General features: G+C 51.3%; 1 protein-coding gene across 1 annotated transcript in view; it reads left to right on the forward strand.

The window, feature by feature from the left end:
* The window catches only part of CACNA2D2 (calcium voltage-gated channel auxiliary subunit alpha2delta 2), a 120,837-nt gene that overhangs the window by 71,784 nt on the left and 24,690 nt on the right, over positions 1 to 24,363 (forward strand). The window contains exons 4-21 of the mRNA XM_044273012.1: positions 8,605 to 8,649; positions 8,727 to 8,865; positions 9,509 to 9,640; positions 9,760 to 9,817; positions 10,627 to 10,677; positions 11,464 to 11,563; positions 11,640 to 11,798; positions 13,653 to 13,760; positions 17,211 to 17,289; positions 17,367 to 17,416; positions 17,574 to 17,663; positions 17,778 to 17,861; positions 19,067 to 19,150; positions 19,269 to 19,343; positions 19,486 to 19,557; positions 19,632 to 19,703; positions 20,009 to 20,070; positions 21,904 to 21,980. Coding sequence (XP_044128947.1) covers positions 8,605 to 8,649; positions 8,727 to 8,865; positions 9,509 to 9,640; positions 9,760 to 9,817; positions 10,627 to 10,677; positions 11,464 to 11,563; positions 11,640 to 11,798; positions 13,653 to 13,760; positions 17,211 to 17,289; positions 17,367 to 17,416; positions 17,574 to 17,663; positions 17,778 to 17,861; positions 19,067 to 19,150; positions 19,269 to 19,343; positions 19,486 to 19,557; positions 19,632 to 19,703; positions 20,009 to 20,070; positions 21,904 to 21,980 — 1,537 coding nt within the window. The remainder of the gene's footprint in view (positions 1 to 8,604; positions 8,650 to 8,726; positions 8,866 to 9,508; positions 9,641 to 9,759; positions 9,818 to 10,626; positions 10,678 to 11,463; positions 11,564 to 11,639; positions 11,799 to 13,652; positions 13,761 to 17,210; positions 17,290 to 17,366; positions 17,417 to 17,573; positions 17,664 to 17,777; positions 17,862 to 19,066; positions 19,151 to 19,268; positions 19,344 to 19,485; positions 19,558 to 19,631; positions 19,704 to 20,008; positions 20,071 to 21,903; positions 21,981 to 24,363) is intronic.

Genomic DNA, 24,363 nt, shown 5'->3' on the forward strand with positions numbered 1-24,363 from the left:
TCCTTCTAGTGGTGGCTGTATAATCTGTATGTAGTGAGCTCCCCCTAGTGGTGGCTGTATAATCTGTATGTAGTGAGCTCCCCCTAGTGGTGGCTGTATAATCTGTATGCAGTGAGCTCCCTCTAGTGGTGGCTGTATAATCTGTATGTAGTGAGCTCCCTCTAGTGGTGACTGTATAATCTGTATGTAGTGAGCTCCCTCTAGTGGAGGCTGTATAATCTGTATGTAGTGAGCTCCCCCTAGTGGAGGCTGTATAATCTGTATGTAGTGAGCTCCCTCTAGTGGTGGCTGTATAATCTGTATGTAGTGAGCTCCCCCTAGTGGTGGCTGTATAATCTGTATGTAGTGAGCTCCCTCTAGTGGTGGCTGTATAATCTGTATGTAGTGAGCTCCCCCTAGTGGTGGCTGTATAATCTGTATGTAGTGAGCTCCCTCTAGTGGAGGCTGTATAATCTGTATATAGTGAGCTCCCCCTAGTGGTGGCTGTATAAGCTGTATGTAGTGAGCTCCCCCTAGTGGTGGCTGTATAATCTGTATGTAGTGAGCTCCCCCTAGTGGTGGCTGTATAATCTGTATGTAGTGAGCTCTCTCTAGTGGTGGCTGTATAATCTGTATGTAGTGAGCTCCCCCTAGTGGTGGCTGTATAATCTGTATGTAGTGAGCTCCCTCTAGTGGTGGCTGTATAATCTGTATGTAGTGAGCTCCCTCTAGTGGAGGCTGTATAATCTGTATATAGTGAGCTCCCCCTAGTGGTGGCTGTATAATCTGTATGTAGTGAGCTCCCTCTAGTGGAGGCTGTATAATCTGTATATAGTGAGCTCCCCCTAGTGGTGGCTGTATAATCTGTATGTAGTGAGCTCCCCCTAGTGGTGGCTGTATAATCTGTATATAGTGAGCTCCCCCTAGTGGTGGCTGTATAATCTGTATGTAGTGAGCTCCCCCTAGTGGTGGCTGTATAATCTGTATGTAGTGAGCTCCCACTAGTGGTGGCTGTATAATCTGTATGTAGTGAGCTCCCCCTAGTGGTGGCTGTATAATCTGTATGTAGTGAGCTCCCCCTAGTGGTGACTGCATGATCTGTATGTAGTTAGTAGAGATGAGCGAATTTCATTTTATGACATTTGTTCACACTTCGTTTGTTGGTTAAAGGTGAATTGCGCTATGGATTCTGTTACCACGGACCATAACGTAATTCTATGATGGAATGCCTTTAGAGACATTTTGTTGTTCATTCTGTCATAAAAGAAGTCTATGGGCTGCATAACTGATCCGTGCAGTTTCCGTTATGCAGGAGAGGACTCGGGATCCGGAGAGGACTCCCCTGCATAACGGAAATGGGACGGATCAGTTTTGCAGCCCATAGACTTCTATGTGGCTACATCATGTGACATTATGTAAAGTTGTCTTAACCATTTCTCTACCTGTGCCGTACATGTACGGTGATGGGTAAGCATGGTGCCTGCTTGCGCATGCAACGGGCACTATGACCAGCGGTCTCCGCTGTTTCCAACAGCAGAGATCCACGGCTAATGACCGCGATTGGCATTGTTATTATCATCTAAAGCCTTTAGATGTCGTGATCACATGTGATCTCTGCATCTTAAAACTTTAAAAATGGAAGCACGCGCTTTTGGGCTTCTTATTGGCACCCTCTGCGGCCAATGAGGATGCCAGCAATAGAATTCAATACGCCGAGTCTCTTTGAAGAGACCCAGGGTATTTGAGATGCAATTCTTATTTTGCCCAGCAGGTGGCAGACCAACATAAGAAATGAGCAATTTTGCTCTCATGGATGGTACAGAATAAAAAAAAGTCTAGCCTCAAACACGAACTACAAAACCATAAAAAAGCTAATATATATATTTATATAAAAAATCAAAAAATTTAAATCACCCCCCCCCCTTTCCTTAGAATAACAGAAAAAATTAACAATTAAAATATAAAAATATGGCGAATGGTGTAACGGAAAAAAGAGTCAAAATGGCCATTCTGTCATAACTTCTCTTAACCAAAAATGTACTAAAATGTGATTAAAAAAAATCACACACTGTAAAATGGTATCAATTAAAACTAAAGATCGTCCTGCAAAAAATGCCGGCCCCAACAGCTCTAACACCTGAAGCTTCCATCAGTCACATGCTGGTGCATCAGCAAATTGCTAAAGCTATCCCCCCCCCCCCCCCCCTTCGATCTGGGGTCACCGGTGGTCACCTGTAGCAGCCGTTCCCGCTGGTTTGAAGCTTTCTCTGAAGTCCAGGCATCGCACTGGGCACGGTGTCCAGACAGTTGGCTCAGGAGAGCAGATGGCGGCTGTCTGGATGGATGTGCCAGGCTCACAGAATGACGGGGGTGCAATCTGACATCGCCTCAGCTTAGGAGCAATTTGCCTTTCTTCGGTGCACTGCGCCAATGTGTAGAAGAAAATACAGATGGAAGTGTGTAACCGTCTCTGCACCACCTGGGATGCCAGCGCTTTCTCCCCCTTAACGGTCTTGTTCCTTTAGTTGTTTATATGGGGGGGCTCGTCATAGAGTCCAGCGATTCACCTTCAGATCTCAGACCTGACACATATTGCTCAAGGTGCAGACATGTCCTGATCCTAATGATCTGCGCTGCAGGATGACATCATGTGACCGGCAGCCGCAGACTCCTCGTGGGTTAAATCTGTGTCATTATGATTCCATCTGATGAAATGCTCTGTCCTGGGGCAGAGACAGTCACATAATTAGACTCTGTGTCAGGATGGCGCTGGACAGCAGCACACACTATAGTGGAGAATCGAAAGTATGTGAACCTCATCTACGACCATAGATCAGAATATGACAAGTATAGTACTGCTCCTATGTACAAGAATATAACTACTATAATACTGCCACATATGTACACGAATATAACTACTATAATACTGCTCCTATGTACAAGAGTATAACTACTATAATACTGCTCCTATGTACAAGAGTATAACTACTATAATACTGCTCCTATGTACAAGAATATAACTACTATAATACTGCTCCTATGTACAAGAATATAACTACTATAATACTGCTCCTATGTACAAGAATATAACTACTATAATACTGCTCCTATGTACAAGAATATAACTACTATAATACTACCTCCTATGTACAGGAATATAACTACTATAATACTGCCTCCTATGTACAAGAATATAACTACTATAATACTGCTCCTATGTGCAATAATATAACTGCTATAATACTGCTCCTATGTACAAGAATATAACTACTATAATACTGCTCCTATGTACAAGAATATAACTACTATAATACTGCTCCTATGTACAAGAATATAACTACTATAATACTGCTCCTATGTACAAGAATATAACTGCTATAATACTGCCACATATGTACACGAATAAAACTACTATAATACTGCTCCTATGTACAAGAGTATAACTACTATAATACTGCTCTTATGTACAGGAATATAACTGCTATAATACTGCTCCTATGTACAGGAATATAACTGCTATAATACTGCCTCCTATGTACAAGACTATAACTACTATAATACTGCCCCCTATGTACAAGAATATAACTACTATAATACTGCTCCTATGTACAAGAATATAACTACTATAATACTGCTCCTATGTACAGGAATATAACTACTATAATACTGCCCCCTATGTACAAGAATATAACTACTATAATACTGCTCCTATGTACAGGAATATAACTACTATAATACTGCTCCTATGTACAGGAATATAACTACTATAATACTGCTCCTATGTACAAGAATATAACTACTATAATACTGCTCCTATGTACAGGAATATAACTGCTATAATACTGCCTCCTATGTACAAGACTATAACTACTATAATACTGCTCCTATGTACAAGAATATAACTACTATAATACTGCCTCCTATGTACAAGAATATAACTACTATAATACTGCTCCTATGTACAAGAATATAACTACTATAATACTGCTCCTATGTACAAGAATATAACTACTATAATACTGCCTCCTATGTACAGGGATATAACTGCTATAATACTGCTCCTATGTACAAGAATATAACTACTATAATACTGCTCCTCTGTACAAGAATATAACTACTATAATACTGCTTCTATGTACAGGAATATAACTGCTATAATACTGCTCCTATGTACAGGAATATAACTACTATAATACTGCCTCCTATGTACAAGAATATAACTACTATAATACTGCCTCCTATGTACAAGAATATAACTACTATAATACTGCTCCTCTGTACAAGAATATAACTACTATAATACTGCTCTTATGTACAGGAATATAACTGCTATAATACTGCCTCCTATGTACAGGGATATAACTACTATAATACTGCTCCTATGTACAGGAATATAACTACTATAATACTGCTCCTATGTACAAGAATATAACTACTATAATACTGCTCCTCTGTACAAGAATATAACTACTATAATACTGCTCTTATGTACAGGAATATAACTGCTATAATACTGCCTCCTATGTACAGGGATATAACTACTATAATACTGCTCCTATGTACAGGAATATAACTACTATAATACTGCTCCTATGTACAAGAATATAACTACTATAATACTGCCTCCTATGTACAAGAATATAACTACTATAATACTGCCTCCTATGTACAAGAATATAACTACTATAATACTGCTCCTATGTACAAGAATATAACTACTATAATACTGCCTCCTATGTACAAGAATATAACTACTATAATACTGCCTCCTATGTACAAGAATATAACTACTATAATACTGCTCCTCTGTACAAGAATATAACTACTATAATACTGCCTCCTATATACAAGAATATAACTACTATAATACTGCTCCTATGTACAGGAATATAACTACTATAATACTGCTCCTATGTACAAGAATATAACTACTATAATACTGCTCCTATGTGCAAGAATATAACTACAATAATACTGCCTCTTATGCACAGGAATATACTACTATAATACTGCTCCTCTGTACAAGAATATAACTACAATAATACTGCTCCTATGTACAAGAATATAACTACTATAATACTGCTCCTCTGTACAAGAATATAACTACTATAATACTGCTCCTATGTACAAGACTATAACTACTATAATACTGCTCCTATGTACAAGAATATAACTACTATAATACTGCCTCCTATGTACTAAGAATATAACTACTATAATACTGCCTCCTATGTACAAGAATATAACTACTATAATACTGCTCCTATGTACAAGGAATATACTACTATAATACTGCTTCTATGTACAAGAATATAACTACTATAATACCGCCTCCTATGTACATGAATATAACTGCTATAATACTGCTCCTATGTACAGTAATATTACTGCTATAATACTGCTCCTATGTACAGTAATATTACTGCTATAATACTGCTCCTGTGTACAGTAATATAACTGCTATAATACTGCTCCTGTGTACAAGAATATAACTGCTATAATACTGCTCCTGTGTACAAGAATATAACTACTATAATACTGCTCCTGTGTACAAGAATATAACTACTAGAATAACTGCTCCTATGTACAAGAATATAACTACTATAATACTGCTCCTATGTACAAGAATATAACTACTATAATACTGCTCCTATGTACAAGAATATAACTACTATAATACTGCTCCTATGTACAAGAATATAACTACTATAATACTGCTCCTATGTACAAGAATATAACTACTATAATACTGCTCCTATGTACAAGAATATAACTACTATAATACTGCTCCTATGTACAAGAATATAACTACTATAATACTGCTCCTATGTACAAGAATATAACTACTATAATACTGCTCCTATGTACAGAATATAACTACTATAATACTGCTCCTATGTACAAGAACATAACTACTATAATACTGCCTCCTATGTACAAGAATATAACTACTATAATACTGCTCCTATGTACAAGAATATAACTACTATAATACTGCTCCTATGTACAGTAATATAACTACTATAATACCGCTCCTGATGTACAGTAATATAACTACTATAATACCTGCTCCTATGTACAGTAATATAACTGCTATAATACTGCTCCTATGTACAAGACTATAACTACTATAATACTGCTCCTATGTACAAGAATATAACTACTATAATACCGCTCCTATGTACAGTAATATAACTACTATAATACTGCTCCTGTGTACAAGAATATAACTACTATAATACTGCCCCTATGTACAAGAATATAACTACTATAATACTGCCTCCTATGTACAAGAATATAACTACTATAATACTGCTCCTATGTACAGTAATATAACTACTATAATACCGCTCCTGTGTACAGTAATATAACTGCTATAATACTGCTCCTATGTACAAGAATATAACTACTATAATACCGCTCCTATGTACAGTAATATAACTACTATAATGCTGCTCCTGTGTACAGTAATATAACTACTATAATACCGCTCCTGTGTACAGTAATATAACTGCTATAATGCTGCCTCCTATGTACAAGAATATAACTACTATAATACTGCCTCCTATGTACAAGAATATAACTACTATAATACTGCCTCCTATGTACAGTAATATAACTGCTATAATGCTGCTCCTGTGTACAGTAATATAACTGCTATAATACTGCTCCTATGTACAAGAATATAACTACTATAATACCGCTCCTATGTACAGGAATATAACTACTATAATACTGCTCCTATGTACAAGAATATAACTACTATAATACTGCTCCTATGTACAAGAATATAACTACTATAATACTGCTCCTATGTACAAGAATATAACTACTATAATACTACCTCCTATGTATAAGAATATAACTACTATAATACTGCTCCTGTGTACAGGAATATAACTGCTATAATACTGCTCCTGTGTACATCCTGACGCTCCTGAGGCCCGAGGTTCAGCGTTCCTCCGTACTCTTGCTCATTCTCTCTCTTCAGTCTGAATACCGTCCTATGGCGCTCGTTTTTCTCTGCGGTCCGTGACGTGCGGGAGAAGGATTTCTCAGTCTCGTCCTTGGCAATGACCTTGGGGCCGAGTTCACCTGAGCGGCGGTGGTTGGGAGCGCGGAGCGTGTGATTTGCAGTCTGGATGCATGTGCGGCGCGCGGTGCGGCGCTCTCATACACTGCGCACGTGCTCGGGGAGCGGCGCGCGGCGAGGCTTTTCTGCTGGTTAATAGCTTTGTGTGTTGACGAATGATCTTCATCAAATGAGAGTCTTTATAATGTTTGATATAATGTCAGGTTTCATTACGCTCCAGGGCGAGGAGAGGGGGGAGGGGGTCAGCGGGATGGGGATCGCGGAGGGGGAGGGGGAGGGGTGCAGGGATCGGGGGATGAATGACTGGAATAGCAATGGAATGGAGCTGCTGCAGACAGATGGAGCGCAGCTCTGTAGCCAGGAAGACGCAATGGTCGGCTACCGTCGGTGCACGGACTGACTGCGTAGGGAGGAGGGGGTTAATGTGTATAATCAGCGGTGTAATTCAGGGGAAGGGGCGTGCGGCCCCCCAGCACTGCCCCTCGGTCTGATACATTGTTACAGAGCGGTTACATAACATCCCAGACTAATGACACAGAGGACAATGGACCCTTGAGAGCAGCATCCTCAGCAGCACAGAGTGTTTCAGGAGATCCGCATACTGATCATATGGAGGTCACAGGCAGATAGTTGCATGGTGGAAGGAGCAGGGTCTCCAGCAGCACAGAGGATTTCAGGAGAGCAGTGTGCTGATCTTGTGGAGGTCACAGGCTGAGAGTTACATAGAGGAAGGAGCAGGGTCCCAGCAGCACAGAGGAATTCAGGAGAGCAGTGTGCTGATCTTGTGGAGGTTACAGGCTGAGAGTTACATAGTGGAAGGAGCAGGGTCCCAGCAGCACAGAGGATTTCAGGAGGGGAGTGTGCTGATCTTGTGGAGGTGACAGGAAGAGAGTTACATAGTGGAAGGAGCAGGGTCCCAGCAGCACAGAGGATTTCAGGAGAGCAGTGTGCTGATCTTGTGGAGGTCACAGGCTGAGAGTTACATAGAGGAAGGAGCAGGGTCCTCCCAGCAGCACAGAGGATTTCAGGAGAGGAGTGTGCTGATCTTGTGGAGGTCACAGGCTGAGAGTTACATAGTGGAAGGAGCAGCGTCCTCAGCAGCACAGAGTGTTTCAGGAGATCCGCATACTGATCATATGGAGGTCACAGGCAGATAGTTGCATGGTGGAAGGAGCAGGGTCCCCAGCAGCACAGAGGATTTCAGGAGAGGAGTGTGCTGATCTTGTGGAGGTCACAGGCTGAGAGTTACATAGTGGAAGGAGCAGCGTCCTCAGCAGCACAGAGTGTTTCAGGAGATCCGCATACTGATCATATGGAGGTCACAGGCAGATAGTTGCATGGTGGAAGGAGCAGGGTCCCAGCAGCACAGAGGAATTCAGGAGAGGAGTGTGCTGATCCTGTGGAGGTCACAGGCTGAGAGTTACATAGTGGAAGGAGCAGGGTCTCCAGCAGCACAGAGGATTTCAGGACCCCTGTGCAGGTTTCTTACCCCCATCCTCTCCATTTCTCACACTTTGTTTCTTCTTTGATAGGAGGAAGATATTGAATATTACGATTCCAAGGCGGACACGGAATATGTGAGTGGGGTGTTGTCTGCTGTGACCCGCGGCCCCTCTCGCCCCGGCTGGTGCTCATGGTATTTTGCTTCTTCTAGGATGACCCGGAGGGCGAGGAGGAGTCCGGGGAGGCGTCAAACTCCCTGAAACTGGAGTTCAGCGATGATCCGAACTTCAGGACTAAAGTGAATTACTCGTACTCGGCGGTGCAGATCCCGACCGACATCTACAAGGGCTGTGAGTGTCGCCACTGCCCCCCAGAGGACCCCGCTGCAACCTCGCCACTGCCCCCCAGAGGACCCCGCTGCAGCTGCTGGACTCGTGTCATGTGACTTCTCATCCGTCAGGGCATGCTGGGGGTTGTAGTTTTCCCCATTCCACCAGCAGTAACAAGCTGTAACATTTGCTGCAGACAGATTGTTCGTCTCACTCCTTTGCGTTTGCAATACCTCTGCTTGCTGTCATTGAATGGGAACTATTATATATTTTTTTTTATTCAGAGGTTTGAAACCTGCCTTGATCCACTGCTGCTCTCACAGCTGAGGGTTTGTTACAGTGTATGTGTGTAAGTCTAGTCTGCCTAGCTCACAGAGGATCGTCTTCACTCGGTGAAAATCTGAGAACAGGACTGTTTACAGGCAGCTGATGTTTCTATTCACTGATGGCAAGCAGGGTCTTGAAAATAGTGAGTTTGAGCTCTGTCTACTGAAGATGGGACACCGGCCCTTTAATTGCATTAACCCTCCACTGAATTTAAAGTATGTGAACCCCAAATACCACTTTCCCTCGCTGACTCCGCCTCTTCCTGGGCATTTTTCTCTCTCGCTTGCTGCCCCCCGTGCAGACCCCGCTGACCCTAGTCACCCCCTTGTCTCCCCAGCCACGGTCATCCTGAATGAGCTGAACTGGACGGACGCCTTAGAGAACATCTTCATCCAGAATCGGCAGGAGGACCCCACGTTGCTGTGGCAGGTGTTCGGCAGCGCCACCGGTGTCACCCGATATTACCCAGGTAAGAGCAGCGCGGTCAGCTACGGGGGGTGATGGCGGCCGCAGGAAGAATGAGCGCAGATCCGGTGGGAGGATTCCCAAATACAGAGGGGACACTAACTCTGCTGTCTGTCACCGCAGCCACCCCCTGGAGGGCACCCAGCAAGATCGACCTGTACGATGTCCGCAGGAGGCCCTGGTGAGTACGGCCGGGCAGTCCTCTGCCGAGGTCTTCTCCATGTCGGTGGTGGGCCCTCTGTGGAGCCGCCATCTTTTTCTGTGTAGAGTTTCACTGCTGGGATTTGCTACTTTTGTTACAATGTCGTCTCCGTAGCCGCACCCCTTCTTTTACAGAAATGGCGCCATTTTCTGATAAGTTTGCCGTGTGTTGCACGTCGCCCCCCGGTGGATGCGCGATCCTCGGCGTCTGCCCGCTCTCATCGTCCGTCTCCCTCCCCCACCCCTGAGGACCCCGTCCAATTTTCATTTCACGCATCATCGCCGCTGGAAAATGCCTCGATTGGCGGCGGCGGTACCTGGAGGCCGCTCCTGTGTACATTGTTATGGATACGTTCTGCCGTCGGCAGAGGAGTGCGATTAAGGGGGTGAACGCTTCGCACCGTCTGTGGGGGAGGGGCCAAATAGAGCAAACGCCGGCACCGCGAGCCACCGAGCAGTGACGAAAGAGCGTGGCCAAGAAGTCGCCATATTCTGCATCATCAACCACTGCGCAATATTTTGGGACTGGTGCAGTTATTGCCATTTTCACGGCAAACAAGGCGATTGATCAGCGACAACCCCAGAAAGTGATCTTCCGCGGAATCGTTATTGCGGCCCCATTATTATGTTCATCCAGGGGATAAATTTGCGATTAACCCGTATTGCGTGGTACTCTCGCCAGATCTCGCCTTAAAGGGACGCGCCCCCCGCAGTTCACGTGCTGCTGCTCTGTTATCAGACCTTAGCGTCGCTGGCGGATATTGATGCTGTTTTCTGATCTGTCTGCAGGTACATCCAGGGGGCGTCCTCGCCGAAGGACATGGTGATCATAGTGGACGTGTAAGTAACCGGCGCCCCAATGGCGTCATCCGAGTAGAACCGCCAAAATACAGACAGATGATAACCTGACGAATCCGAGAAAATCCCCAATGTCCTGCAACTTGATCTATCTATATAATCAGTGATGTCATCAGCAGGGGGCGGGGCTGTGACTACCTCTCAGACAGGATGTACAGGCAGGTTGTCAGCAGTAATAGATGCTCCTGTAGTATCAGGTGTGTGGGTCTCGGGTATTTTGGGTGGAGTCGCCCTTTAACATGCTTCTGATATTTGCTCGTGTTTGTGGCGTAATATTCCCTCCGTTAAACGCCCCCCTTCCCCGCAGTTCAGAGTCGTTCTCTTGCAGTGTGAATGTCAGGTGTTCACCCCCGGAGCTGACATTCCCCGCGCGGCGTCCGCTCACCTTCACGTTTTTCTTTCTGAATTAATGGGTCACTTCCAGTCGCCAATAACGTGGCAGCGCCATGACGGCCTCAGCGCTAGATTGTAAAGTGCGGCTCCGCTGTCAGGTGGCCAGCCGCTGCAATGTCATGCGGTTTAGTTCAGAGCCGCTGAGCGGCACCTTCGTCCGGTGGCCGCCATGACAGTCTAGAGTCGTCAGCGTCCTCCCAAAATTCTTTACACTGCAGCCTGTGCTATCTGGCAGGGGCCTATAGCGGATTGAATAGCATGCCAGAGCAACAGTGAAGACTGGCACCTTCACATGGGGGCGGGGGGGATACCCCTCTCTATATGCGGAGACGTACGGGGCGTCCTCTCTGTACACACCATGTCTGTGTCCTACAGGAGCGGCAGCGTGAGCGGTCTCACCCTGAAGCTCATGAAGACGTCCGTCATGGAGATGCTGGACACCCTGTCGGATGATGACTATGTGACCGTGGCTTCGGTAAGTGCCCCCGCACTCTGCAGACTATTGCAGCCAATGTTGTGTGCGGAGTTGTAATCATCTGCGTTGTCGGCAGTTTCATGAGAAGGCAGAGCCCGTGTCCTGCTTCCGGCAGCTGGTCCAGGCCAATGTGAGGAATAAAAAGGTGATCAAAGAGGCCGTGCAGGACATGGTGGCGCGCGGGACCACCGACTACAAGGCTGGCTTCGAGTACGCCTTCAGCCAGCTCCAGAATGTGAGTTACAGGAGCTACAAATAGCCGTGACATATCAGGGGCGCGCCGCATCGCTATCGCCGGCAGCAGGTGTCACGCGCAGTGCGTCGCTATCGCCTGCAGCAGGTGTCACGCGCAGTGCGTCGCTATCGCCGGCAGCAGGTGTCACGCGCAGTGCGTCGCTATCGCCGGCAGCAGGTGTCACGCGCAGTGTGTCGCTATCGCCGGCAGCAGGTGTCACGCGCAGTGCGTCGCTATCGCCGGCAGCAGGTGTCACGTCACACGCGGTGCGTCGCTATCGCCGGCAGCAGGTATCGCACGCAGTGCGTCGCTATCGCCGGCAGCAGGTGTCACGCGCAGTGTGTCGCTATCGCCGGCAGCAGGTGTCACGCGCAGTGCGTCGCTATCGCCGGCAGCAGGTGTCACGTCACACGCGGTGCGTCGCTATCGCCGGCAGCAGGTATCGCACGCAGTGCGTCGCTATCGCCGGCAGCAGGTGTCACGCGCAGTGTGTCGCTATCGCCGGCAGCAGGTGTCACGCGCAGTGCGTCGCTATCGCCGGCAGCAGGTGTCACGTCACACGCGGTGCGTCGCTATCGCCGGCAGCAGGTATCGCACGCAGTGCGTCTCTATCGCCGGCAGCAGGTGTCACGCGCAGTGTGTCGCTATCGCCGGCAGCAGGTGTCACGCGCAGTGTGTCGCTATCGCCGGCAGCAGGTGTCACGTCACACGCGGTGCGTCGCTATCGCCGGCAGCAGGTATCGCACGCAGTGCGTCGCTATCGCCGGCAGCAGGTGTCACGCGCAGTGTGTCGCTATCGCCGGCAGCAGGTGTCATGCGCAGTGTGTCGCTATCGCCGGCAGCAGGTGTCACGTCACACGCGGTGCGTCGCTATCGCCGGCAGCAGGTATCGCACGCAGTGCGTCTCTATCGCCGGCAGCAGGTGTCACGCGCAGTGCGTCGCTATCGCCGGCAGCAGGTGTCACGCGCAGTGCGTCACCATCGCCAGCAGGTATCCCGTCACACGCGGTGCGTCACTATCCCCAGCAGCAGGTATCACGCGCAGTGCGTCTCTATCGCCGGCAGCAGGTGTCACGCGCAGTGCGTCGCTATCACCGGCAGCAGGTGTCACGCTCAGTGCGTCTCTATCGCCGGCAGCAGGTGTCACGCGCAGTGCGTCTCTATCGCCGGCAGCAGGTGTCACGCGCAGTGCGTCGCTATCACCGGCAGCAGGTGTCACGCTCAGTGCGTCTCTATCGCCGGCAGCAGGTGTCACGCGCAGTGCGTCGCTATCGCCGGCAGCAGGTGTCACGCGCAGTGCTTCGCTATCGTCGGCAGCTGGTGTCACGCGCAGTGCTTCGCTATCGCCGGCAGCTGGTGTCACGCGCAGTGCTTCACTATCGTCTGCAGCAGGTGTCACGCGCAGTGCGTCGCTATCGCCGGCAGCAGGTGTCACGCGCAGTGCGTCGCTATCGCCGGCAGCAGGTGTCACGCGCAGTGCGTCGCTATCGCCGGCAGCAGGTGTCACGCGCAGTGCGTCGCTATCGCCGGCAGCAGGTGTCACGCGCAGTGCGTCGCTATCGCCGGCAGCAGGAGTCACGCGCAGTGCGTCGCTATCGCCGGCAGCAGGTGTCACGCGCAGTGCGTCGCTATCGCCGGCAGCAGGTGTCACGCGCAGTGCGTCGCTATCGCCGGCAGCAGGTGTCACGCGCAGTGCGTCGCTATCGCCGGCAGCAGGTGTCACGCGCAGTGCGTCGCTATCGCCGGCAGCAGGTGTCACGCGCAGTGCGTCGCTATCGCCGGCAGCAGGTGTCACGCGCAGTGCGTCGCTATCGCCGGCAGCAGGTGTCACGCTCATTTCTCTATTAACCGCAGACAAATGTCACTCGTGCGAACTGTAATAAGATGATTATGATGTTCACGGACGGCGGCGAGGATCGGGTGCAAGACGTCTTTGAGAAATACAACTGGCCAAACAAGACTGTAAGTAACTGTCCTTCATGATAAGACCCCCCTACTGTGTCCTGTAGTGAGAGACCCCCCCCCTCTTACTGTGTCCTGTAGTGAGAGACCCCCCCCCCCTCCTACTGTGTCCTGTAGTGGGAGACCCCCCTCCTACTGTGTCCTGTAGTGAGAGACCCCCCTACTGTGTCCTGTAGTGAGAGACCCCCCCCCCCTACTGTGTCCTGTAGTGGGAGACCCCCCTCCTACTGTGTCCTGTAGTAGGAGACCCCCCCCCCCTACTGTGTCCTGTAGTAGGAGACCCCCCCCCCTACTGTGTCCTGTAGTAGGAGACCCCCCCCCTACTGTGTCCTGTAGTAGGAGACCCCCCTCCTACTGTGTCCTGTAGTGGGAGACCCCCCCCCTACTGTGTCCTGTAGTAGGAGACCCCCCTGTACTGTGTCTTGTAGTAGGAGACCCCCCCCCCCGTACTGTGTCTTGTAGTAGGAGACCCCCCTCCTACTGTGTCCTGTAGTAGGAGACCCCCCGTACTGTGTCCTGTAGTAGGAGTCCCCCCCCCCCTACTGTGTCCTGTAGTAGGAGACCCCCCCCCTACTGTGTCCTGTAGTGAGAGACCCCCCCCCCCTACTGTGTCCTGTAGTGGGAGACCCCCCTCCTACTGTGTCCTGTAGTAGGAGACCCCCCCCCCTACTGTGTCCTGTAGTAGGAGACCCCCCCCCCTACTGTGTCCTGTAGTAGGAGACCCCCCCCCTACTGTGTCCTGTAGTAGGAGACCCCCCTCCTACTGTGTCCTGTAGTGGGAGACCCCCCCCCTACTGTGTCCTGTAGTAGGAGACCCCCCTGTACTGTGTCTTGTAGTAGGAGACCCCCCCCCCCCGTACTGTGTCTTGTAGTAGGAGACCCCCCTCCTACTGTGTCCTGTAGTAGGAGACCCCCCGTACTGTGTCCTGTAGTAGGAGTCCCCCCCCCCCTACTGTGTCCTGTAGTAGGAGACCCCCCCCCTACTGTGTCCTGTAGTAGGAGACCCCCCCGTACTGTGTCTTGTAGTAGGAGACCCCCCCCCCCCCGTACTGTGTCCTGTAGTAGACCCCCCTCCTACTGTGTCCTGTAGTGGGAGACCCCCCCCCTACTGTGTCCTGTAGTAGGAGACCCCCCTCCTACTGTGTCCTGTAGTAGGAGACCCCCCCCCGTACTGTGTCCTGTAGTAGGAGACCCCCCTCCTACTGTGTCCTGTAGTAGGAGACCCCCCCCCCCCCGTACTGTGTCCTGTAGTAGGAGACCCCCCTCCTACTGTGTCCTGTAGTAGGAGACCCCCCCCCCCCGTACTGTGTCCTGTAGTAGGAGACCCCCCCCCCGTACTGTGTCCTGTAGTAGGAGACCCCCCCCCTACTGTGTCCTGTAGTAGGAGACCCCCCCGTACTGTGTCCTGTAGTAGGAGACCCCCCTCCTACTGTGTCCTGTAGTAGGAGACCCCCCCCTACTGTGTCCTGTAGTAGGAGACCCCCCCCCCTACTGTGTCCTGTAGTAGGAGACCCCCCCCCCCTACTGTGTCCTGTAGTAGGAGACCCCCCTCCTACTGTGTCCTGTAGTGGGAGACCCCCCCCCCTACTGTGTCCTGTAGTAGGAGACCCCCCTGTACTGTGTCTTGTAGTAGGAGACCCCCCCCCCCGTACTGTGTCTTGTAGTAGGAGACCCCCCTCCTACTGTGTCCTGTAGTAGGAGACCCCCCGTACTGTGTCCTGTAGTAGGAGTCCCCCCCCCCCTACTGTGTCCTGTAGTAGGAGACCCCCCCCCTACTGTGTCCTGTAGTAGGAGACCCCCCCGTACTGTGTCTTGTAGTAGGAGACCCCCCCCCCCCCGTACTGTGTCCTGTAGTAGACCCCCCTCCTACTGTGTCCTGTAGTGGGAGACCCCCCCCCTACTGTGTCCTGTAGTAGGAGACCCCCCTCCTACTGTGTCCTGTAGTAGGAGACCCCCCCCGTACTGTGTCCTGTAGTAGGAGACCCCCCTCCTACTGTGTCCTGTAGTAGGAGACCCCCCCCCCCCGTACTGTGTCCTGTAGTAGGAGACCCCCCTCCTACTGTGTCCTGTAGTAGGAGACCCCCCCCCCCCGTACTGTGTCCTGTAGTAGGAGACCCCCCCCCCGTACTGTGTCCTGTAGTAGGAGACCCCCCCCCTACTGTGTCCTGTAGTAGGAGACCCCCCCGTACTGTGTCCTGTAGTAGGAGACCCCCCTCCTACTGTGTCCTGTAGTAGGAGACCCCCCCCTACTGTGTCCTGTAGTAGGAGACCCCCCCCCCTACTGTGTCCTGTAGTAGGAGACCCCCCCCCCCTACTGTGTCCTGTAGTAGGAGACCCCCCCGTACTGTGTCTTGTAGTAGGAGACCCCCCCCCCCCCGTACTGTGTCCTGTAGTAGACCCCCCCCTACTGTGTCCTGTAGTAGGAGACCCCCCTCCTACTGTGTCCTGTAGTAGGAGACCCCCCCGTACTGTGTCCTGTAGTAGGAGACCCCCCTCCTACTGTGTCCTGTAGTAGGAGACCCCCCCCCCGTACTGTGTCCTGTAGTAGGAGACCCCCCCCCCCCCGTACTGTGTCCTGTAGTAGGAGACCCCCCTCCTACTGTGTCCTGTAGTAGGAGACCCCCCTACTATGTCCTGTAGTAGGAGACCCCCCCCCCCCCCCGTACTGTGTCCTGTAGTAGGAGACCCCCCTCCTACTGTGTCCTGTAGTAGGAGACCCCCCCCGTACTGTGTCCTGTAGTAGACCCCCCCCCCTACTGTGTCCTGTAGTAGACCCCCCCCCTACTGTGTCCTGTAGTAGGAGACCCCCCTCCTACTGTGTCCTGTAGTAGGAGACCCCCCTACTATGTCCTGTAGTAGGAGACACCCCCCCCCCCCACTGTGTCCTGTAGTAGGAGACCCCCCCCCCCCGTACTGTGTCCTGTAGTAGGAGACCCCCCCCCCCTGTACTGTGTCCTGTAGTAGGAGACCCCCCCCTGTACTGTGTCCTGTAGTAGGAGACCCCCCCCCCCCCCCGTACTGTGTCCTGTAGTAGGAGACCCCCCCCTACTGTGTCCTGTAGTAGGAGACCCCCCCCCCTGTACTGTGTCCTGTAGTAGGAGACCCCCCTCCTACTGTGTCCTGTAGTAGGAGACCCCCCTACTATGTCCTGTAGTAGGAGACACCCCCCCCCCCCACTGTGTCCTGTAGTAGGAGACACCCCCCGTACTGTGTCCTGTAGTAGGAGACACCCCCCCCCCCACTGTGTCCTGTAGTAGGAGACCCCCCTCCTACTGTGTCCTGTAGTAGGAGACCCCCCCCCCTGTACTGTGTCCTGTAGTAGGAGACCCCCCCCCTGTACTGTGTCCTGTAGTAGGAGACCCCCCCCCCCCGTACTGTGTCCTGTAGTAGGAGACCCCCCCCCCCCGTACTGTGTCCTCTCATGGGGATTACTGTCGCTTTCTCCCGTAGGTTCGCGTCTTCACGTTCTCGGTCGGGCAGCACAATTATGACGTCACACCCCTGCAGTGGATGGCTTGCGCTAATAAGGGTGAGTGCGCGGCCGGCTGAGCGTGCACAGCAATATGGCGCTCGCCGCGGCTCCTCTCACCGCCTTCTTCTTTACAGGTTACTATTTTGAGATTCCGTCCATCGGAGCGATCCGCATAAACACTCAGGTACGGAAAGGGGCACATGGGGGCGCCCACATCCAGTATGTTGGGGTTCAGCAGCTGCCCCCCAGTATTTCTGTGTCTTTTGGGGTGCCCCCTTCATCGTCTCCAGTCATGTTTGATATTTGGGTTCTGATTCCTTCTCGTTTTTGGGGTGATGCAGGAATATCTTGACGTTCTCGGGCGTCCAATGGTTTTGGCTGGAAATGAAGCAAAGCAGGTTCAATGGACGAACGTCTACCAGGATGCACTGGTGAGGAGCGCGGCGCCCCCCACAGACCGCATCAGGGCCACGCGGACACCCTGTACCTTCCGAATCTCTCCCTGCCCTCACTCGCCCCATTCTCACTTTCATTGTTCTCTGCAGGGTTTGGGTCTGGTGGTGACTGGGACGCTGCCCGTATTCAACCTGACGTCTTCTGGAGCTGATGAGTCTGGAAACCCCAGCAAGGTGAGGAGCGGCTAATACATCGCTTCAGACCGCCATCATGAGAACCGCCAAGTGATGTCATCATAAATCTCTATATCCAGTATTTACATGATAAACTCTACCTGCAGCCACCACTAGAGGGAGCTGACTACATACAGATTATACAGCCACCACTAGAGGGAGCTCACTACATACAGATTATACAGCCACCACTAGAGGGAGCTCACTACATACAGATTATACAGCCACCACTAGGGGGAGCTCACTACATACAGATTATACAGCCACCACTAGAGGGAGCTCACTGCATACAGATTATACAGCCACCACTAGAGGGAGCTCACTACATACAGATTATACAGTCACCACTAGGGGGAGCTCACTACATACAGATTATACAGCCACCACTAGAGGGAGCTCACTGCATACAGATTATACAGCCACCACTAGAGGGAGCTCACTACATACAGATTATACAGCCACCACTAGGGCGAGCTCACTACATACAGATTATACAGCCACCACTAGAGGGAGCTCACTACATACAGATTATACAGCCACCACTAGAGGGGGCTCACTACATACAGATTATACAGCCACCACTAGAGGGAGCTCACTACATACAGATTATACAGCCACCACTAGGGGGAGCTCACTACATACAGATTATACAGCCACCACTAGGGGGAGCTCACTACATACTGATTATACAGCCACCACTAGAGGGAGCTCACTACATACAGATTATACAGCCACCACTAGAGGGAGCTCACTACATACAGATTATACAGTCACCACTAGAGGGAGCTCACTACATACAGATTATACAGCCACCACTAGAGGGAGCTCACTACATACAGATCATACAGTCACCACTAGAGGGAGCTCACTATATACAGATAATACAGCCACCACTAGGGGGAGCTCACTACATACAGATTATACAGCCACCACTAGAGGGAGCTCACTACATACAGATTATACAGCCACCACTAGAGGGAGCTCACTACATACAGCTTATACAGCCACCACTAGGGGGAGCTCCCTACATACAGATTATACAGCCACCACTAGAGGGAGCTCACTACATACAGATTATACAGCCACCACTAGAGGGAGCTCACTACATACAGATTATACAGCCACCACTAGGGGGAGCTCACTACATACAGAGTCCAGCTGTGGTCACATAACTTTCACTGATTTGTTCCCTTCCCCACCTTCAGAATCGGCAGAACCAGCTCATCCTCGGTGTTATGGGCATTGACGTTGCTTTGGACGATATCCAGAGACTGATGCCGCGATACAGTGTATGTGATGGAGAGGGGCCCACGATGTCCTTGGGGGTGTTATTGTGGGGTGCTGCTGCTGAGGTCAGGGGGTTAATGCTTTGGGGGCGAGCTGTAATTTTCGTGCTTCTCTCCACAGTTGGGGGCCAATGGTTACATGTTTGCCATTGATCTGAACGGCTACGTCCTGCTCCATCCCAACCTAAAGCCACAAGTAAGACTCTGCAGAGGTGTTGCTCTCTCTTCCTTGCATATGTTTTCACGCCCAGTAGTTTGGAGATGAGCCATTGTGTACGATGCTGCGTCTGTGGTGCCCGCCATTCAGCTCGGCGCTGTTGTTTTCCTCCTTCTTGCAGGTCATTAACTTCCAGGAGCCGGTCACCCTGGATTTCTTGGACGCGGAGCTGGAGGATGAGAATAAGGAGGAGGTGAGTGTCCGCTCCGTGCCCTCCATGTCTGCGCCGCGCTCGCCGGTTTATTTATCATCTGCATCATTTTCCAGATCCGGAGGAGAATGATCGATGGGTTAGAAGGGCATCAGTTCATCCGGACCCTGGTGAAATCACTGGATGAGGTACGCTGTGGGCGCGGGGACCGGGGGCAGTGGGCGCAGGGACTGGGGGCAGTGGGCGCAGGGACTGGGGGCAGTGGGCGCAGGGACTGGGGGCAGTGGGCGCAGGGACCGGCAATGATCGAGATTTGGTTGTGTCCATGAGAGATATAGACTGGGAGTGAGAGTTGTATACACTAGGGATGAGGGGTATAGACTAGGGGTGGGGGCGAGAGGTATGCACTGGGGTTTGGGGCAGTAGGAGGATATATTGAGGGTGGGGGGCACTTGGGGGTTACTTTATCATGTGATCTGTTATTTGCCCTCAGAGGTACATCGATGAAGTGGATCGGACTTACACCTACGCCCCCATACACAGCACTAATTACAGGTGAGCTGGATGCTGACTGCCAGGGGCCACATTCCAGGGGCCACACCATTGCTGTAGCCTGTACTGGTGGGATTCAGGGCTTACGAAGGCTTGCACGGATCTGGTATAACGCCAGCATGCACCGCACTCCCATAATGCCCTTCTCTGCACAGGTCCGGTGTGCTGCTGCCATCTTGTGGACAAGTGTAGGGATGGCAGCGGCTCTGCAGACTGAGGCTGCCGCTAGTTAGTGTCTGTGGTGTGTCCAGAGATCAGCGGCTCCCGGTCTATAGATGTTTGGCGCCACTGTCCCTACCCTGCTGTATAATGATGCAGAAAAATGAGGTCCTGAGCGCTGCGACCATCAGAACTGGGGTTCACCCCTAAAATAAAACCACCAGTAAATAGCAGTCCTGGAGTCGTCTCCTGTCAGTTTGGGTGGAATCCAATATGGCTGCCTGGAGAGCTCCAGTGGCGGCGGTCACCCAGCTTCTGTAGCAGAGAGGGTCTGGGAAAGCTGGGAGCAGTGGTGCTTCTATCCGATGTCACCGGCTATGCTAGTCAGGACAGTGTCTCTAGGGATGCAGTGGAGTGCAGTGTGCGCAGTAAGGTGTAGTGTTTGCTGCTGAGCGCTGAACCTCTAGTAACATTCTCTCTTCCCCTCTCCCCTTGTTCTTTCTCCCCTTCCCAATCTTCCTGCTTTCCTGCTGTTTACCCTCTCCCAATAATTACATTGCTCCCGACTATCCTTACCCCATGTCGCCCCTTCCCCCATTCTCTCCCTTCCTTTTCCGCACCCCTCGTCCCCCCATTCTCTCCCGCACCCCTCGTCCCCCCATTCTCTCCCGCACCCCTCATCCCCCCATTCTCTCCCGCACCCCTCGTCCCCCCATTCTCTCCCGCACCCCTCGTCCCCCCATTCTCTCCCGCACCCCTCGTCCCCCCATTCTCTCCCGCACCCCTCGTCCCCCCATTCTCTCCCGCACCCCTCGTCCCCCCATTCTCTCCCGCACCCCTCGTCCCCCCATTCTCTCCCGCACCCCTCGTCCCCCTATTCTCTCCCGCACCCCTCGTCCCCCCATTCTCCCCTTTCTCTCCCGCACCCCTCGCCCCCCCATTCTCTCCCGCACCCCTCGTCCCCCATTCTCTCCCTTTCTCTCCCGCACCCCTCGCCCCCCCATTCTCTCCCTTTCTCTCCCGCACCCCTCGCCCCCCCCATTCTCTCCCGCACCCCTCGTCCCCCCATTCTCTCCCTTTCTCTCCCGCACCCCTCGCCCCCCCATTCTCTCCCGCACCCCTCGTCCCCCCCATTCTCTCCCGCACCCCTCGTCCCCCCATTCTCTCCCGCACCCCTCGCCCCCCCATTCTCTCCCGCACCCCTCGTCCCCCCATTCCCTCGCCCCCCCCCATTCTCTCCCGCCCCCTCGCCCCCCCCCACCCATTCTCTCCCGCACCCCTCGCCCCCCACCCATTCTCTCCCGCACCCTCGCCCCCCCCCATTCCCTCCCGCACCCCTCGTCCCCCCATTCCCTCGCCCCCCACCCATTCTCTCCTGCACCCCTCGCCCCCCCCCCCCCATTCTCTCCCGCACCCCTCGCCCCCCCCCATTCTCTCCCGCACCCCTCGCCCCCCCCATTTTCTCCCGCACCCCTCGCCCCCCCCATTCTCTCCCCGCACCCCTCGCCCCCCCCATTCTCTCCCGCACCCCTCGCCCCCCCATTCCCTCGCCCCCCCCCCATTCTCTCCCGCACCCCCCCCCCCCCCCCATTCCCTCGCCCCCCCCCCCCCATTCTCTCCCGCACCCCCCCCCCCCCCCATTCTCTCTTGCCCCCGTCTCTCTCCTGGTGCCGGCAGCCTGGGCCTGGTGTTGCCTCTGTACAGCTCCTATTACCTCCGTGCTAATCTCAGTGATCAGATCCTCCAGGTGCAGTGTAAGTTTCCCCTTTGCTTGTGTGTCTCCCAGTGACCCCCTCTTCCTGTCCCCCAGCTCATGCCTGCCCCCGGCCATCCCCCGGATTTTTCATTGTTGAGGGGGGACATGTCTGGGGGTGAGGGCAGAAGTTGGCAGCATGCGGAGCCTGGCAGACACTCGCTGCCCGGGAGGTGTGTGCATGAGACTTCTCTGTTCATCGGAATCATAATGAATGTCTTTCAGTTTGATTCATTCAGATTAATCTCTGAATCAGATGCTTCTGTCTCTTCCTCTCTCACCAGCACTCTTACACGCTTCCTCTCTCACCAGCACTCTCTTACACGCTTCCTCTCTCACCAGCACTCTCTTACACGCTTCCTCTCTCACCAGCACTCTCTTACACGCTTCCTCTCTCACCAGCACTCTCTTACACGCTTCCTCTCTCACCAGCACTCTCTTACACGCTTCCTCTCACCAGCACTCTCTTACACGCTTCCTCTCACCAGCACTCTCTTACACGCTTCCTCTCACCAGCACTCTCTTACACGCTTCCTCTCACCAGCACTCTCTTACACGCTTCCTCTCACCAGCACTCTCTTACACGCTTCCTCTTTCACCAGCACTCTTACACGCTTCCTCTCTCACCAGCACTCTCTTACACGCTTCCTCTCTCACCAGCACTCTCTTACACGCTTCCTCTCTCACCAGCACTCTCTTACACGCTTCCTCTCACCAGCACTCTCTTACACGCTTCCTCTTACCAGCACTCTCTTACACGCTTCCTCTCACCAGCACTCTCTTACACGCTTCCTCTCACCAGCACTCTCTTACAAGCTTCCTCTCTCACCAGCACTCTCTTACAAGCTTCCTCTCTCACCAGCACTCTCTTACACGCTTCCTCTCTCACCAGCACTCTCTTACACGCTTCCTCTCTCACCAGCACTCTCTTACACGCTTCCTCTCACCAGCACTCTCTTACACGCTTCCTCTCACCAGCACTCTCTTACACGCTTCCTCTCACCATCACTCTCTTACACGCTTCCTCTCACCAGCACTCTTACACGCTTCCTCTCACCAGCACTCTCTTACACGCTTCCTCTCACCAGCACTCTCTTACACGCTTCCTCTCTCACCAGCACTCTCTTACACTCTTCCTCTCTCACCAGCACTCTTACACTCTTCCTCTCTCACCAGCACTCTTGCACTCTTCCTCTCTCACCAGCACTCTTGCACTCTTCCTCTCTCACCAGCACTCTTGCACTCTCTGACCAGCACTCTTGCACTCTCTGACCAGCACTCTTGCACTCTCTGACCAGCACTCTTGCACTCTCTGACCAGCACTCTTGCACTCTCTGACCAGCACTCTTGCACTCTCTGACCAGCACTCTTGCACTCTCTGACCAGCACTCTTGCACTCTCTGACCAGCACTCTTGCACTCTCTGACCAGCACTCTTGCACTCTCTGACCAGCACTCTTGCACTCTCTGACCAGCACTCTCACGCTATCTCTTCCTCTCATACTTTTCATTCCATCTTCTCTTCTCTCTCTGTGGCTAGTTCTTCCCTTTTTGCTTTCTTCTCCTCTCTTTCTCTCTGGTTTTCTTGTCTCTCTCTTACTTCCCTCCCACATTCTCCACCTTTCTGTAGATCCCTCTCATCTCTTCCCTTTTCTTGAACGTTCTTTCCTTCTTTTCCCCCCTTTCTCCCTGTTTCTTCTTCTACCAGTCTGTTTTCTTCACTCTTTCTTTCTCTTTCCCCTTTGCACCTTTCTTAGTTTATCAGTGTTGCCCTTCTCTCTTCCTATCACCACCTCCTTTTCCTCTTTAATCCCTTCTGTTCTAATCTTTCTTCCTCCTTTCTCTAATTCCTTCCTCTTGTCTTTTTTCTCTCTCCCTTTTTCTTCCTTCTCCTTGTTTGGTCAGTTTTTTTATTTATTCTTTTTTTTCTCTTTCTAGTTTATCTACTTTCCTCTTCCTTTCTTTCTGCTTTCTAGCTCTTCTTTCCTGTTCCTATCTCTTCTCTTCCCTTTCTCTTCCAGTTCCTTTTTCTTCTATTTATTTTTATCTTGCTTCCTGTCTCGCTCTTCTGTTTCCCTCTGGTCATTCCTCTTTCTCTTCCTTCCCTACTCTTCTATTTTTCCCATGCTCTTCTTTCTCTTTCTTCCTTCCCTGTCCTCTTTTTCTTATGTTCTGTCTGTCCTCTTTCCTTCATATTCTTTCTTCCCTTTACCTTCTTTCATTCTCTTCTCTCTTCCGTCTTTATTCTTTCAATTCCATACCCTCTTTTCCTTCTTTTCCTTCTCATCTTTCCTTTCCTACCTCTCTTCCTTATTTGTCCTCTTATTTTTGTGTTCTTTCTTTCTCTTTCTTTCTCTCTTTCTTTCTCTCTTTCTTTCTCTCTTT

Source organism: Bufo gargarizans, unplaced genomic scaffold, assembly GCF_014858855.1.
Source record: "Bufo gargarizans isolate SCDJY-AF-19 unplaced genomic scaffold, ASM1485885v1 fragScaff_scaffold_335_pilon, whole genome shotgun sequence".
Taxonomy (NCBI): domain Eukaryota; kingdom Metazoa; phylum Chordata; class Amphibia; order Anura; family Bufonidae; genus Bufo; species Bufo gargarizans.